This window comes from Bombina bombina, chromosome 1 (genome assembly GCF_027579735.1).
Source record: "Bombina bombina isolate aBomBom1 chromosome 1, aBomBom1.pri, whole genome shotgun sequence".
NCBI classification, from domain to species: Eukaryota; Metazoa; Chordata; class Amphibia; order Anura; family Bombinatoridae; genus Bombina; species Bombina bombina.
Window position 1 is genome coordinate 244,199,357 of NC_069499.1, and position 15,130 is coordinate 244,214,486.

Genomic DNA, 15,130 nt, shown 5'->3' on the forward strand with positions numbered 1-15,130 from the left:
ATTTAGCAGAATTTCATACGAATCGACTTGTGTTGTTTCTTCAAGATCATGGTTGGAGGATCAATTTACCAAAAAGTTCATTGATTCCTCAGACAAGGGTAACCTTTCTGGGTTTCCAGATAGATTCAGTGTCCATGACTCTGTCTTTAACAGACAAGAGACGTCTAAAACTGATTGCAGCTTGTCGAAACCTTCAGTCACAATCATTCCCTTCGGTAGCCTTATGCATGGAAATTCTAGGTCTTATGACTGCTGCATCGGACGCGATCCCCTTTGCTCGTTTTCACATGCGACCTCTTCAGCTTTGTATGCTGAATCAATGGTGCAAGGATTACACAAAGATATCTCAATTAATATCTTTAAAACCGATTGTTCGACACTCTCTAACGTGGTGGACAGATCACTATCGTTTAATTCAGGGGGCTTCTTTTGTGCTTCCGACCTGGACTGTAATTTCAACAGATGCAAGTCTCACAGGTTGGGGAGCTGTGTGGGGATCTCTGACGGCACAAGGAGTTTGGGAATCTCAGGAGGTGAGATTACCGATCAATATTTTGGAACTCCGTGCAATTTTCAGAGCTCTTCAGTTTTGGCCTCTTCTGAAGAGAGAATCGTTCATTTGTTTTCAGACAGACAATGTCACAACTGTGGCATACATCAATCATCAAGGAGGGACTCACAGTCCTCTGGCTATGAAAGAAGTATCTCCAATTTTGGTTTGGGCGGAATCCAGCTCCTGTCTAATCTCTGCGGTTCATATCCCAGGTATAGACAATTGGGAAGCGGATTATCTCAGTCGCCAAACGTTGCATCCGGGCGAATGGTCTCTTCACCCAGAGGTATTTCTTCAGATTGTTCAAATGTGGGAACTTCCAGAAATAGATTTGATGGCGTCCCATCTAAACAAGAAACTTCCCAGGTATCTGTCCAGATCCCGGGATCCTCAGGCGGAGGCAGTGGATGCATTATCACTTCCTTGGAAGTATCATCCTGCCTATATCTTTCCGCCTCTAGTTCTTCTTCCAAGTGTAATCTCCAAGATTCTGAAGGAATGCTCGTTTGTTCTGCTGGTAGCTCCGGCATGGCCTCACAGGTTTTGGTATGCGGATCTTGTCCGGATGGCCTCTTGCCAACCGTGGACTCTTCCGTTAAGACCAGACCTTCTGTCACAAGGTCCTTTTTTCCATCAGGATCTGAAATCCTTAAATTTAAAGGTATGGAGATTGAACGCTTGATTCTTCGTCAAAGAGGTTTCTCTGACTCTGTGATTAATACTAAGTTACAGGCTCGTAAATCTGTATCTAGAGAGATATATTATAGAGTCTGGAAGACTTATATTTCTTGGTGTATTTCTCATAATTTTTCTTGGCATTCTTTTAGAATACCGAGAAGTTTACAGTTTCTTCAGGATGGTTTAGATAAAGGTTTGTCCGCAAGTTCCTTGAAAGGACAAATCTCTGCTCTTTCTGTTCTTTTTCATAGAAAGATTGCTATTCTTCCTGATATTCATTGTTTTGTACAAGCTTTGGTTCGTATAAAACCTGTCATTAAGTCAATTTCTCCTCCTTGGAGTTTGAATTTGGTTCTGGGGGCTCTTCAAGCTCCTCCGTTTGAACCTATGCATTCATTGGACATTAAATTACTTTCTTGGAAAGTTTTGTTCCTTTTGGCCATCTCTTCTGCCAGAAGAGTTTCTGAATTATCTGCTCTTTCTTGTGAGTCTCCTTTTCTGATTTTTCATCAGGATAAGGTAGTGTTGCGAACTTCTTTTGAATTTTTACCTAAAGTTGTGAATTCCAACAACATTAGTAGAGAAATTGTGGTTCCTTCATTATGTCCTAATCCTAAGAATTCTAAGGAGAAATCGTTGCATTCTTTGGATGTTGTTAGAGCTTTGAAATATTATGTTGAAGCTACTAAATCTTTCCGAAAGACTTCTAGTCTATTTGTTATCTTTTCCGGTTCTAGAAAAGGCCAGAAAGCTTCTGCCATTTCTTTGGCATCTTGGTTAAAATCTTTAATTCATCTTGCCTATGTTGAGTCGGGTAAAACTCCGCCTCAGAGAATTACAGCTCATTCTACTAGGTCAGTTTCTACTTCCTGGGCGTTTAGGAATGAAGCTTCGGTTGATCAGATTTGCAAAGCAGCAACTTGGTCCTCTTTGCATACTTTTACTAAATTCTACCATTTTGATGTATTTTCTTCTTCTGAAGCAGTTTTTGGTAGAAAAGTACTTCAGGCAGCGGTTTCAGTTTGAATCTTCTGCTTATGTTTTTCATTAAACTTTATTTTGGGTGTGGATTATTTTCAGCAGGAATTGGCTGTCTTTATTTTATCCCTCCCTCTCTAGTGACTCTTGTGTGGAAAAGATCCACATCTTGGGTAATCATTATCCCATACGTCACTAGCTCATGGACTCTTGCTAATTACATGAAAGAAAACATAATTTATGTAAGAACTTACCTGATAAATTCATTTCTTTCATATTAGCAAGAGTCCATGAGGCCCGCCCTTTTTTTGTGGTGGTTATGATTTTGTATAAAGCACAATTATTCCAATTCCTTATTTTATATGCTTTCGCACTTTTTTATCACCCCACTTCTTGGCTATTCGTTAAACTGAATTGTGGGTGTGGTGAGGGGTGTATTTGTAGGCATTTTAAGGTTTGGGAAACTTTGCCCCTCCTGGTAGGAATGTATATCCCATACGTCACTAGCTCATGGACTCTTGCTAATATGAAAGAAATGAATTTATCAGGTAAGTTCTTACATAAATTATGTTTTTATCAAATTTTCTTCATTCTCTTGCTATCTTTATTTGAAAAAGAAGGCATCTAAGCTAAGGAGCCAGGTTGTTCACCAAAAATGGGCCGGCATCTAAACTTACATTCTTGCTTTTCATATAAAGATACCAAGAGAATGAAGAACATTTGATAAGAGTAAATTAGAAAGTTGCTTAAAATTTCATGCTCTATCTGAATCACAAAAGAATAAATTTGGGTCCCTTTAAGCTTCTTTCTTGGAAGGTTTTGTTTCTTTTGGCTATATCTTCTGCTAGAAAAGTCTCTGAATTATCTGCTCTCTTTTGTGATCCCCCTTATCTTATTTTTCATCAGGATAAGGCAGTCTTAAGGAATACATGTCTTGCCTAAAGTTGTGTCCTCAGACAACATTAGTTGGGAAATTGTTGTTCCTTGTTTGTATCCTAATCCTAAGAAGGAGAGACAAACTTCTGGTTCTAGGAAAGTACAGGATTTAAAAACATCTTTTTTTTTCACTAGGAAAGGACAGAAAGTTTCTGTTATTTCTTTGGCCTCTTGGTTGAAACTTTTGATTCATAAGGCTTACTTGGAGGCAGGTCAGTCTCCACCTAAACGGATTACTGCTCATTCTACAAGTTGCCACCTTTTAGGCTTTCAAGAATGAGGCTTCTGTTGACCCATTTGCTACTTGGTGGTCTTTGCATACTTTTACTACATTCTACCATTTTGAGTCCTTTAGGCAGTTGCCTTAGCTTTATTTATTTTTGCCTGTTTTATTTTAACTGCATTTTTTTTTTTTTTTTAAATGCCCTTTTTAGGTTCTTTTAGGATAGTGGATTTTGTTTTTCAGTGGAAAAAAAAATGTTTTTAAATCCTCAATTTAATGAACGTTTACTTTGTAGAAAAGTGATGTAAACAGGAGACGATATCATTATTTTTTCTCCCTGTGTGTGGTAGAAGTGAGAAAAATATATTTTGTATCTGAAATAGCTGGTTGTGCTCATTTCAATACCCAACATAGATAACAGAAAATTTGCTTTACCTCCATGCTCAGTGCATTGTTATGGACATGTCCTGGAAAACTACAGGTAATGGTTTTAATAATCAAAGCCAGTTATTTCAAATACAATAATAAACATTAAGGAACAATTGGCTATACATTTAATACTATGCAATAGGTATAAGAAGCAATTTTGATCACATTATGTAGAAACAAATTTATAGTACAGTGTCCCTTTCAGCATTATTTTATTGGATTTGGACACCTGGGGGCCCTTCAGCATCATCATTACTCTGGAATTAAATCACACAAAATGACTGCAGCTGTTTAATTTAAACCAAGGGGAGGGGTGCTGCACAAAATCTGCAGTACACAAAAGTTATTTGTACTATGATGCAGGTGCACTGGGTTTCAGAAGTTCACACAGGGTTTGCAAATTTGAATTTGATCCTGGAAGCTATTATAAGCCTGTGAGTGGTCTGACATAGTGGAGGGGAACAGTGTAGGTGATGGAATATTTGGAGGAGTCTGACCAAACATTTATATTCAACCTAAGTGAGAATAGTCTGCATAGAGTTGTTATAAATGAATTCAAGTTATGATAAGTAAGTGAATCAGAATTTGTGCTTATTCACGAGGCTCCAAGTTAACAAGGTGTGAGTGACAAAATTTGTTAAGGGAGTGAATGTAAGTGAGGATGGAATGAACAGTGCCAGCTATAACTCTGTGAATTTAGACTTGATTTGATGGCCTTCTATAACTGATATGTATATACAATAAGACAAGAGCACGTTACAGATTTGTTTCATGTCATTGGCAAGAGTCCATGAGCTAGTGAGGTATGGGATATACAATCCTACCAGAAGGGGAAAGTTTCCCAAACCTCAAATGCCTATAAATACACCCCTCACCACACCCACAATTCAGTTTTACAAACCCTATGGAGGTGGTGAAGTAAGTTTGTGCTTGATTTTTCTTCTATGATAAGCGCTACACAATTCTACAAAGCTAAGTGTGTTCTTTTCATTATTAAGCTGTTATTTCTTCAGTTCAATTATGTGGCATTTGTTTATTATGTTTCTACATATATAATGACATTTACTGTTTTTTTTACATATTCAGTTCTTGTATTTGATTTAATTTGCAAACATTACATGTTGCTTATATCATAAAGGTTATGACTGCTATTATACCTTTAAATAAACTTACAAGGTCTTTTCAAAATCTTTAACATTTTATTAAATTTTGTTCTGACCGACCGCAAACTTACGTTTTTATACTGATGAAGGTTTCTTTGTTTTAAAGATCCTGTATCAGACAGTTTGTTATAAATTCTCCTTATTTTTCATTTGAACGTTTTTTATGTTCTTTGTTAAGGAAATATTTATTATTTATTTTTACCTTTTAGGAGTCCTCCTATTAACTATATTATTAATCCTTTTCAAACTGGATTTTAAGATTTTTTTCCTATGCAATATACTTTTTGTATTATATTCTAGAGAATGTTTATCCTGATTCCCTCTTGGGACTGTACTACTATTTCTATGGAGATTGGTACCTATTTTCATGATTCTTTAGAATTTTTTAATATAACCTTGGTAGAGCATATTCATGTACTGTTTATATTTTAGCTCAGCTTTATCTGTGGTTGACATTTCTGTTTTCTCAATCTTGTTGAACAGTTAAGGCTGTGACACACTGCAAGCAGAGCAACGTGCAGCGTGTACATGCGGCTGTGTGCACTCAGTGTGTCCTGCCTTTTCATCTCTGAGCACTCTGCTGCGTCAGGACGTGTAGCTGAGCGCTCAGAGATGAAATATTTGAACTTCAGAAGCGATGCGACGCGGAGCGAAGCAGCTGCTTCGCCTCGCGCCGCATCGCTTGCAGTGTGTCACAGCCTTTAGTATAAGCAGTTTCAGATTCTCAAGTATATAACTCATTATTTACTTCAGAAGTAATCATTTAATTATGTTTACTATATCTATTATTATTATTTCAAATATATTTTATTATCTCTATCTTAATAGCATAATAATTTGATTTCTATTTTCTACACTATTGTTGGAGGTCTAGAATTTCTTTATGCCCTACTTTAAGTCCGGTGATGTAGATCAGTTGGTGAATGTCCTGACTACAAATGTTCTAGATCCAAGGGTCTCAGATTCATATTCCGGCAGGGTTATAACAGCCCTTTGGCCTTTTGAGGTCAATTTATTGTATACCATTGATTTGGGTAATAATAACAACTGTTTTGTTCAGCTGATAATTTGGTTAATTCCGAGTGTAAGCACTGAAAAAGCGAAACATTCTGGTGGGGGGCAGATTAAATTGTTTTTGGATCAGTCCAAAATCTATATTTTTCTTAGGGTTTGAATAGATTTTTAGAATGAGACCTTCTATAGGAAGAATCTTTCTTTCTCAGTACGCTCTGTGTTTTGTTTTCAGGAGTGATTATGCCAGTTCTTTTTTTGAAGGAACAGGGTTTGGGTTTCTATTTAATTCTATTATTTGTCCCAAAGAAGAAGGGTTTATTCAGTCCATTTTTTGGATCTGAAGACTTTTATATTGTTTTGTTAGAGTTTCAACTTTTATGTTGGCGATTATAAGGACTAATATGCCTTTTTGTTAAGGTCATTTCATGTCCACTCATTTTTCAGGATGTTTATCCTCATATTTTATTTTCATTCAGTCCACTTGTGGATACTGAGATTTCTTTCATGTAATTGGCAAGAGTCCATGAGCTAGTGACGTATGAGATATACAATCCTACCAGGAGGGGCAAAGTTTCCCAAACCTTAAAATGCCTATAAATACACCCCTCACCACACCCACAATTCAGTTTTTACAAACTTTCCCTCCTATGGAGGTGGTGAAGTAAGTTTGTGCTAAGATTTCTACGTTGATATGCGCTTCTCAGCATTTTGAAGCCTGGTTCCTCTCAGAGTACAGTGAATGTCAGAGGGATGCGAAGGGAGTATCACCTATTGAATGCAATGTTTTTCCTCACGGGAGATCTATTTCATAGGTTCTCTGTTATATGTGGATGGGTATCTTTCGGTAAGTATGTTTTCATTACAAGACACTCTCAGCTATGGTTTGGCACTTTATGCATTAATATAAAGTTCTTAATATATGTATTGTACTTATATTTGCCATGAGTCAGGTTTATGTATATTTCATTTTGCAGACTATCAGTTTCATATTTGGGAAAAAAACCTATTTAGGAAATGTTTTTCTTACCTGGGGTTTAGTCTTTTTTTCAAATTGACTGTTTTTTTTTTTTTCATTAAATTTTGCGGGCAAAAATTGGGCTCGCAAGGGCGCAAAATGCTAACGTTTATTGCGTCATTCTTGGCGCGAGAATTTTTTTGTGTCCTAATCCTAAGAATTCTTTGGAGAGATCCTTACATTGTTTGGATGTGATAAGAGCTTTGAAATATTACGTTGAAGCTACTAAAGATTTCAGGAAGACTTCTAGTCTATTTGTTATTTTTTCTGGTTCTAGGAAAGGTCAGAAGGCCTCTGCCATTTCCCTGGCATCTTTTTTAAAGCTTTTGATTCTTCAAGCTTAGGACCCGCCTCAGAGAATTACAGCTCATTCTACTAGATCAGTCTCCACTTAGTGGGCTTTTAAGAATGAAGCTTCAGTTGATCAGATTTGCAAAGCATCAACTTGCTCTTTGCATACATTTACTAAATTCTACCGTTTTTATGTATTTGCTTCTTCGGAAGCAGTTTTTGGTCGAAATGTTTTTTCAGGCAGCTGTTTCAGTTTGATTCCTCTGCTTATGTTTAAGTTTTTTCTTTTCATTATGAAAATAAACTTATAATTTGGGTTGTGGATTAATTTTTTTCAGCGGAAAATAGCTGTTATTATTTTATCCCTCCCTCTCTAGTGACTCTTCTGTGGAGTTCTACATCTTGGGTATTGCTATCCCATACATCACTAGCTCATGGACCCTTGCCAATTACATGAAAGAAAACATAATTTATGTATGAACTTACCTAATAAATTAATTTCTTTCATATTGGCAAGAGTCCATGAGACCCACCCTTTTTATAGTGGTTAGGATTTTTTGTATAAAGCACAATTTTTTCCAAATTCTTTTGTTGATGCTTTTTACTCCTTTCTTTATCACCCCACTACTTTGCTATTTGTTAAACTGAATTGTGGGTGTGGTGAGTGGTGTATTTATAGGCATTTTGAGGTTTGGGAAACTTTGCCCCTCCTGGTAGGATTGTATATCCCATACGTCACTAGCTCATGGACTCTTGCCAATATGAAAGAAATTAATTTATCAGGTAAGTTCTTACATAAATTATGTTTTTCTTTTTTAATTAAGCTTTACCAATTTGTCACTTTTCCATTTGGTATTAATCTTTTCATAGGTTCTTGGTGCCTTTCTGTCTTCAGACAGTAAAGTATGGTGTTGCTTCCTTATTTGGATGGTATCTTGGTATTAGCTTAAACTTTTCTTTTATTAAGATGGACAGATAGCTCAGCATACTAATGCACTGTGGCTGAGCCCTGTAGTAACATGAGGGTTGCAGATTAGATTCCTGGCGAGGTCCATTCAGACTTTCATTCTCCAAAGTTGATTAAATGAGCAACGTTTTGAGTCTCTTTCTGGGTAATTAGACGTGCTTACCCAATACATACATATGAAAGAGCAGTATTCATATATATGGATCTTTCTTTTCTCTTGTAAAGGTGTATCCAGTCCACGGGTTCATCCATTACTTGTGGGATATTCTCCTTCCCAACAGGAAGCTGCAAGAGGACACCCACAGCAGAGCTGTCTATATAGCTCCTCCCCTAACTGCCACTCCCAGTCATTCTCTTGCAGCTCTCGACAAGAAAGGAAGTATCAAGAGAGATGTGGTGACTTAGTGTAGTTTTTACCTTCAATCAAAAGTTTGTTATTTTTAAACGGTACCGGCGTTGTACTGTTTTTACTCTCAGGCAGAAATTGGAACAAGACTTCTGCCTGGAGGTTTGATGATCTTAGCGGTTTGTAACTAAGGTCCATTGCTGTACTCACACATAACTGAAGAGTATGGAAAGAAAACTTCAGTTGGGGGGATGGTATGCAGATTGCCTGCTTTGAGGTATGTTCAGTATATTTTATTCTAGAGAGATGATAAGGTCTAGAAAATGCTGACAGTGCCTGGTATATTTAAGGTAAGCCTGAAACAGTGATTTAACAACAACTGGGATCATGCTTGCAAAAAGGGATAATATTCATGTTAATACCTATATTACTTAGTGTAAAAACGTTTGCATGATTTATAAATAAAAACGTTTTTTCTCTGAGGGTGATAAATCTTTTTTTGGGGCCTAGTTTCCACATGGCTTGTTAGATTACTCCTAGGAGTACTTTTTTAAGGCCCTCCGACTTTGAGTGCATGGTGGGAGGGGCCTATTTTCGTTTTTTTTAGTCTGAGACATCCAGCTTCCTTGTTCATTATGTTTAGAAGCCATTGTGGAACCTCCTCTTAGAATGTGTACCAAATGCACTGACCTTTCTATGAGTTATAAAGACCATATTATGGCTTTTAAAGATTTATCACCTGAGGTTTCTGAGACTGACAAAAGGGAGGTTATGCCATCTAGCTCTCCCCACGTCACGTGTCAGAACCTATAACTCCCGCTCAAGGGACGCCAAGTACATCTAGCGCGTCCAATGCTTTTACTTTACAAGACATGGCGGCAGTTATGAATCATACCCTCACAGAGGTATTGTCCAAACTGCCAGGGTTACAAGGAAAGCGGGACAGCTATGGGGCTAGAACAAATACAGAGCTCTCTGACGCTTTAGTAGCTATGTCTGATATACCCTCACAATGTGCAGAAGTTGAAGCAGGAGAGCTTCTATCTGTGGGTGACTTCTCTGATTCAGGGAAGGCGTTACTTCAGTCTTACTCTGAAATGACAGCATTTAAATTTAAGCTTGAACACCTCCGCGTGTTGCTCAGGGAGGTTTTAGCGACTCTGGATGACTGTGACACCATTGTAGTCCCAGAGAAATTGTGTAAAATGGACAAATACTTTGCAGTGCCTGTTTACGCTGATGTTTTGCCAATCCCTAAGAGGTTTTCAGAAATTATTACTAAGGAATGGGATAGACCAGGTGTGCCGTTCTCTCCCCCTCCTGCTTTTAAGAATTTTTTTCCTATAGATGCCGCTACACAGGACTTGTGGCAGATGGTCCCTAAGGTGGAGGGAGCAGTCTCTACCCTAGCTAAGCGTACAACTATTCCTGTCGAGGACAGTTGTGCTTTCCTAGATCCTATGGATAAGAAATTAGAGGGTTTCCTTAAGAAAATCTTTATACAACAAGGTTTTATTCTCCAGCATCTTGCATGCATTGCCCCAGTCACTGCTGCAGCGGCTTTCTGGTTCGAGTCTCTGGAGGAGGCTTTACAGGTAGAGACCCCGTTGGATGATATCCTTGACAGGCTTAAGGCTTAAAGCTCTTTAGTTAGCCAATTCATTTATTTCTGACGCCGTTTTTCATTTATCCAAGCTAACGGCTAAAAATTCAGGTTTTGCCATTCAGGCACGTAGGGCGCTATGGCTTAAATCCTGGTCAGCTGATGTCACTTCAAAGTCTAAACTTCTCAAGATCCCCTTCAAAGGGCCGACCCTATTTGGGCCTGGACTGAAGGAGATCATTTCTGATATTACTTGAGGAAAAGGCCACGCCCTTCCCCAGGATAGGTCCAACAAGTTAAGGACCAAACAGACTAATTTTCGTTCCTTTCAAAACTTCAAGAGTGGCGCAGCTTCATCTTCCTCTTCTACAAAACAAGAGGGAAATTTTGCCTAGTCCAAGCCAGTCTGGAGACCTAACCAGGCTTGGAACAAGGGGAAACAGGCCAAAAAGCCTGCTGCTGCCTCTAAGACAGCATGAAGGAGTAGTCCCCGATCCGGGACCGGATCTAGTGGGGGGCAGACTTTCTCTCTTCGCCCAGGCTTGGGCAAGAGACGTCCAGGATCCCTGGGCTCTGGAGATTGTTTCCCAGGGATATCTTCTGGATTTCAAAGCTTCATCTCCAAAGGGGAGATTTCATCTCTCACAATTATTTGCAAACCAGATAAAGAGAGAGGCCTTCTTACATTGCATTCAAGACCTACTAGTTATGGGAGTTATCCACCCAGTTCCAAAGGAGTAACAGGGGCAGGGCTTCTATTCAAATCTGTTTATAGTTCCCAAGAAAGAGGGAACTTTCAGACCAATCTTGGATCTCAAGATCCTAAACAAATTTCTCAGGGTCCCATCCTTCAAAATGGAGACTATTCGAACCATCCTACCTATGATCCAGGAGGGTCAATATATGACTACCGTGGATTTAAAGGATGCTTATCTACATATTCCGATGCACAGGGATCATCATCAGTTTCTCAGGTTCGCCTTCCTAGACAGGCATTACCAGTTTGTGGCTCTTCCCTTCGGGTTAGCCACTGCACCAATAATCTTTACGAAGGTTCTAGGGTCCCTTCTGGCGGCTCTAAGACCGCGGGGTATAGCAGTAGCCCCTTTGTTGTTTCTTGTTCGTCCTTCCTGGATTTTATTCTTTATGGATGCAGTCTTGCAGGTTGGGGAGCTGTCTGAGGATCTTTGACATCACAAGGGGTTTGGAAACTTCAAGAGGCGAGGTTTCCAATCGATATTTTGATCTACGTTCTATTTTCAGAACTCTTTCAGGCTTGGCTTCTTTTAGGAGAGATTTTTTTTTTTCAGACAGACAATATAACAATTGTGGCATATGTCAATTATTTAATAGGAACTCGCAGTTCCTTGGCAATTAAGAAGTATCTTGAATACGTTCTTAGGTGCTTTTCATCTCCTGTCTAATCTTTACGATTTATATCTCAGGTTTAGACATTTGGGAGATGGATTATCTCAACCGTCAGTCTTTACATCTGGGAGAGTGGTATCACTATACAAATGTGTTCTTTCAATTTCCCAGGTACCTTTCAGGTCTAGGGATCTTCAGGTGGAAATTGTGGATACATTTGCAGTGTCTTGGTTTTTGCAACCTGGCTACATCCTTCCGCCTCTGTTTTTTTCTTCCAAAGGTTTTCTTCAAGATCGTTTTGGAATAGTCTCATATGTTTCTTATATCATCAGCATGGCCTATTAGGTTTGGTATGTGGATCTTGTTCGGATGTCCAGTTACCATCCATGGCCGCTTTTTCTTTGGCTAGCTCTTTTGTTTTAGGGGCTATTTTTCCATCAGGATTTCAAATTACTAATTTGAAGGTATGGAAATTGTTTAGTGTTTAGTCATAGAGGTTTCTCTGACTCAGTTTTTTAAGCACTATGTTGCAGGCTTAAAAGTCTGTTTTAAAGAACATTTATTATAGATTTAGTAAATCTATATTTTATGGTGTTCTCATAAATTGTCTTGGCATTCTCTTAGAATTCCTAGAATTTTACAGTTTCTTCAGGATAGTTTGGTTTAAGATTTGTCTAAGTATTTTTTAGAGACATATCTTTGCTTTTTCCGTTTTTGTTTTTTTATAAGAAAAGATTACTATTTTTCCTGACATTTACTATTTTGTTCAGACTTTGGTTCGTATCAAGTCTGTTATTTAATCAATTTCTCCTCTTTGGAGTCTTAAAGAAGAAGACGATAGAAGAGGTTTTCTGATTTGTCTGCTCTCTCTTGTCAGTCTCCTTTTCTGATTTTTCATCAGGATAAGGCTGTTTTGCGGACTTCGTTTAAAATTCTTCCTAAGGTTGTGAATTCTTACAACATTGGTAGGGTAATTTTTGTTCCTTCCTTATGTTCTAATCCTAAAAATTCTTATTAGAGATCTTTACATTCTTTGGATATCCTAAGAGCTTTTAAATATTATGTTGAAGCTACTATAGGTTTCAGGAAGACTTCTAGTCTATTTGTTGTTTTTTCTGGTCCTAGGAAGGTCAGAAAAACTTAAACTATTTCTTTGCTATCTTGGTTAAGCTTTTGTTTCTTAAAGCTTATTTGGAGGTGGGACAGTCTTCGCTTTAGAGAATTACAGCTCATTCTACTAGTTCAGTAGTCACTTCTTGGGCTTTTAAGAATGAAGCTTTGGTTGTTTAGTTTTGCAAAGCAACAACTTGTTTTTCTTTGCATACATTTACTAAATGTTACCATTCTGATGTACAGGTGGCCCTCGGTTTACAACGGTTCAATTTGCACCGTTTCAGAATAACAACCTTTTTTTTCAGTCATGTGACTGCTATTGAAAAGCATTGAGAAGCAGTGCATTGATTAAATTAGCCAGTAGGTGGAGCTTTCAGCTTGTGTTGCAGCAAAGATATGCAAGCCAAGCAAGCTGAAATTAATCAGTTTAACCAGACCTGAGCTATAGAGCAGCTTGCAAAAGAACAAGATCTTCCTGTCTATAAATCAGTCCAGATTGGAATGCATAGAATGAACTGTTTGCAGAAAAATGTAAGTAAAGTCTGTGTTGTGTGATTATTTTATTAGGTTTATAATGCTGTTTAGCAAATGTTTTTGTTAATTTAACTTAGTTTAATTATATATTCTGTGTTGTGTAATTATTTTATTAGGTTTATAATGCTGTTTAGCATTTAAAGTCTTCATTTCAAAGCTTTAAAAATAATGTATTAGGTGCTACTTATGACAATTTTGAGAGGGGCCTGAAACCTAACTCCCTCACTTCCCATTGAGTTACATTATAAACTGGGTTTCAATTTACAACGGTTTTGATTTACAGCCATTCCTTCTTGAACCTAACCCTGAGGGCTACCTGTATTTGCTTCTTTTGAAGCAGTTTTTGGTAGAAAAGTTCTTCAGGCAGCTGTTTCAGTCTGATTCTTCTGCTTATGTTTTGTTTTTTTCTTCAATTTATGAGAAACTTATTTTTTTGTGTATTTAATTTTTTCAGTGGAAATGGCTGTTTTTATTTTATCCCTCCCTTTCTAGTGATTCTTCTGTGGTCTTCCACATCTTGGGTACTTCTATCCCATACGTCACTAGCTCATGGACTCTTGCCAATTACATGAAAGAAAACATAATTTATGTAAGAACTTACCTGATAAATTAATTTCTTTCATATTGGCAAGAGTCCATTAGGCCCACCCTTTTTGGTGGTTATGATTTTTGTATAGAAGCACAAATTTATTTCCAGTTCCTCTTCTTGTAAAGGCCTGTCTATAAAATGAGGGGGTTACATGCCTTTGGTACTTAGAAGTTATCACCTGATAGCATATGGAACAAAGTAAGGGGGATAGTGTGTTCTCTCTGTTGCCACCATACATTGAGTAGCATATGAGACCCCTTATTGGAAAGCAAACATACTGATATCTAAAATGAGTTTGTTTTGCTGTCCAGTTGCCAGATGATTGTCAAAGCAATGACAGATATCTCACACCATGGTTCCTGTTTTGGAGGTAGTGGCAAATCTAAAGAGGCCTTTGTATCCCCATCAGCATAGAAATATATCATGACCGCTCATTCCATTTTTTTGAAAATTATTTTGTACAACACTAATAGATTTTAGACTGTTTTATGAACTTGGATACATTGTCTTCTCTGTATAATTAGATCTTTTTTCTCTACAGCTGTAAAATGTATTGAGTATTTACGTGGATTGTTATTTAACACCTTTATTGCTCAAACTGCTGGATGGTGCAGAGTGGTAAAAATAATGCATTTCAACCTTGAGTTTTCAATTAGTATGTTTTGGGATGGTTAACAGTGTTAAAGCCCAGTGCTGTTAGGATGGCATGCAACGTCCTAAGGGTTTGAAGGGGTTAAAGGACTCAATTGTATTGTTAGTTTTCATTATTTTGTTTAAAGGTGGTTGAGAAGATTTCAAATTCAGACTTGACCTTAACAATGACTGGAAGAGAGCGTATAGAATACCTGCGCTGGAAGAAAGAAAGAGAGCAAATTGATCTTGAACGGGTAGCACGGCATAAGAATTCAAAAGGGGAATGGAGACGTGCCTGGGATATGGACAAGAAAGAAAATATGTAAGCAATTCAAATTAACAAAGCTTGTTCATTTAACAAATAGATTATCAATGACATCATATTGTCTTTAATTGTACAGCTCTGTCTTACAGTATATACGCATAAATCAGTAACATAAACCAGGATGGATTTGATTTAAATCAAAAATATTTTTATCACAATTTAAATCACCAGTTAGTAAGCCTTGATTTAAACCAGTAGTTAAGCCCTGATTGAAATCACTAGTTAGTCAGCCCTGATTTAAGTTAGTAGTCAGTAAGCCCTGATTTAAACCAGTAGTTAAGCCCTGATTTAAATCACTAGTTAGTCAGCCCTGATTTAAATTAGTAGTCAGTAATCCCTATTTGAAATCACTAGTTAGTCAGCCCTGATCTA

The 15,130-nt window shown here is 37.6% G+C and overlaps 1 protein-coding gene across 3 annotated transcripts in view; it reads left to right on the top strand.

The window, feature by feature from the left end:
• CCDC9B (coiled-coil domain containing 9B) overlaps positions 1-15,130 on the top strand; it is a 673,451-nt gene that overhangs the window by 358,035 nt on the left and 300,286 nt on the right. For all 3 annotated transcript variants that reach the window (XM_053697898.1, XM_053697899.1, XM_053697900.1), the window contains exon 6: positions 14,580-14,755. In XM_053697898.1, the coding sequence (XP_053553873.1) occupies positions 14,580-14,755 (176 nt within the window). The remainder of the gene's footprint in view (positions 1-14,579; positions 14,756-15,130) is intronic.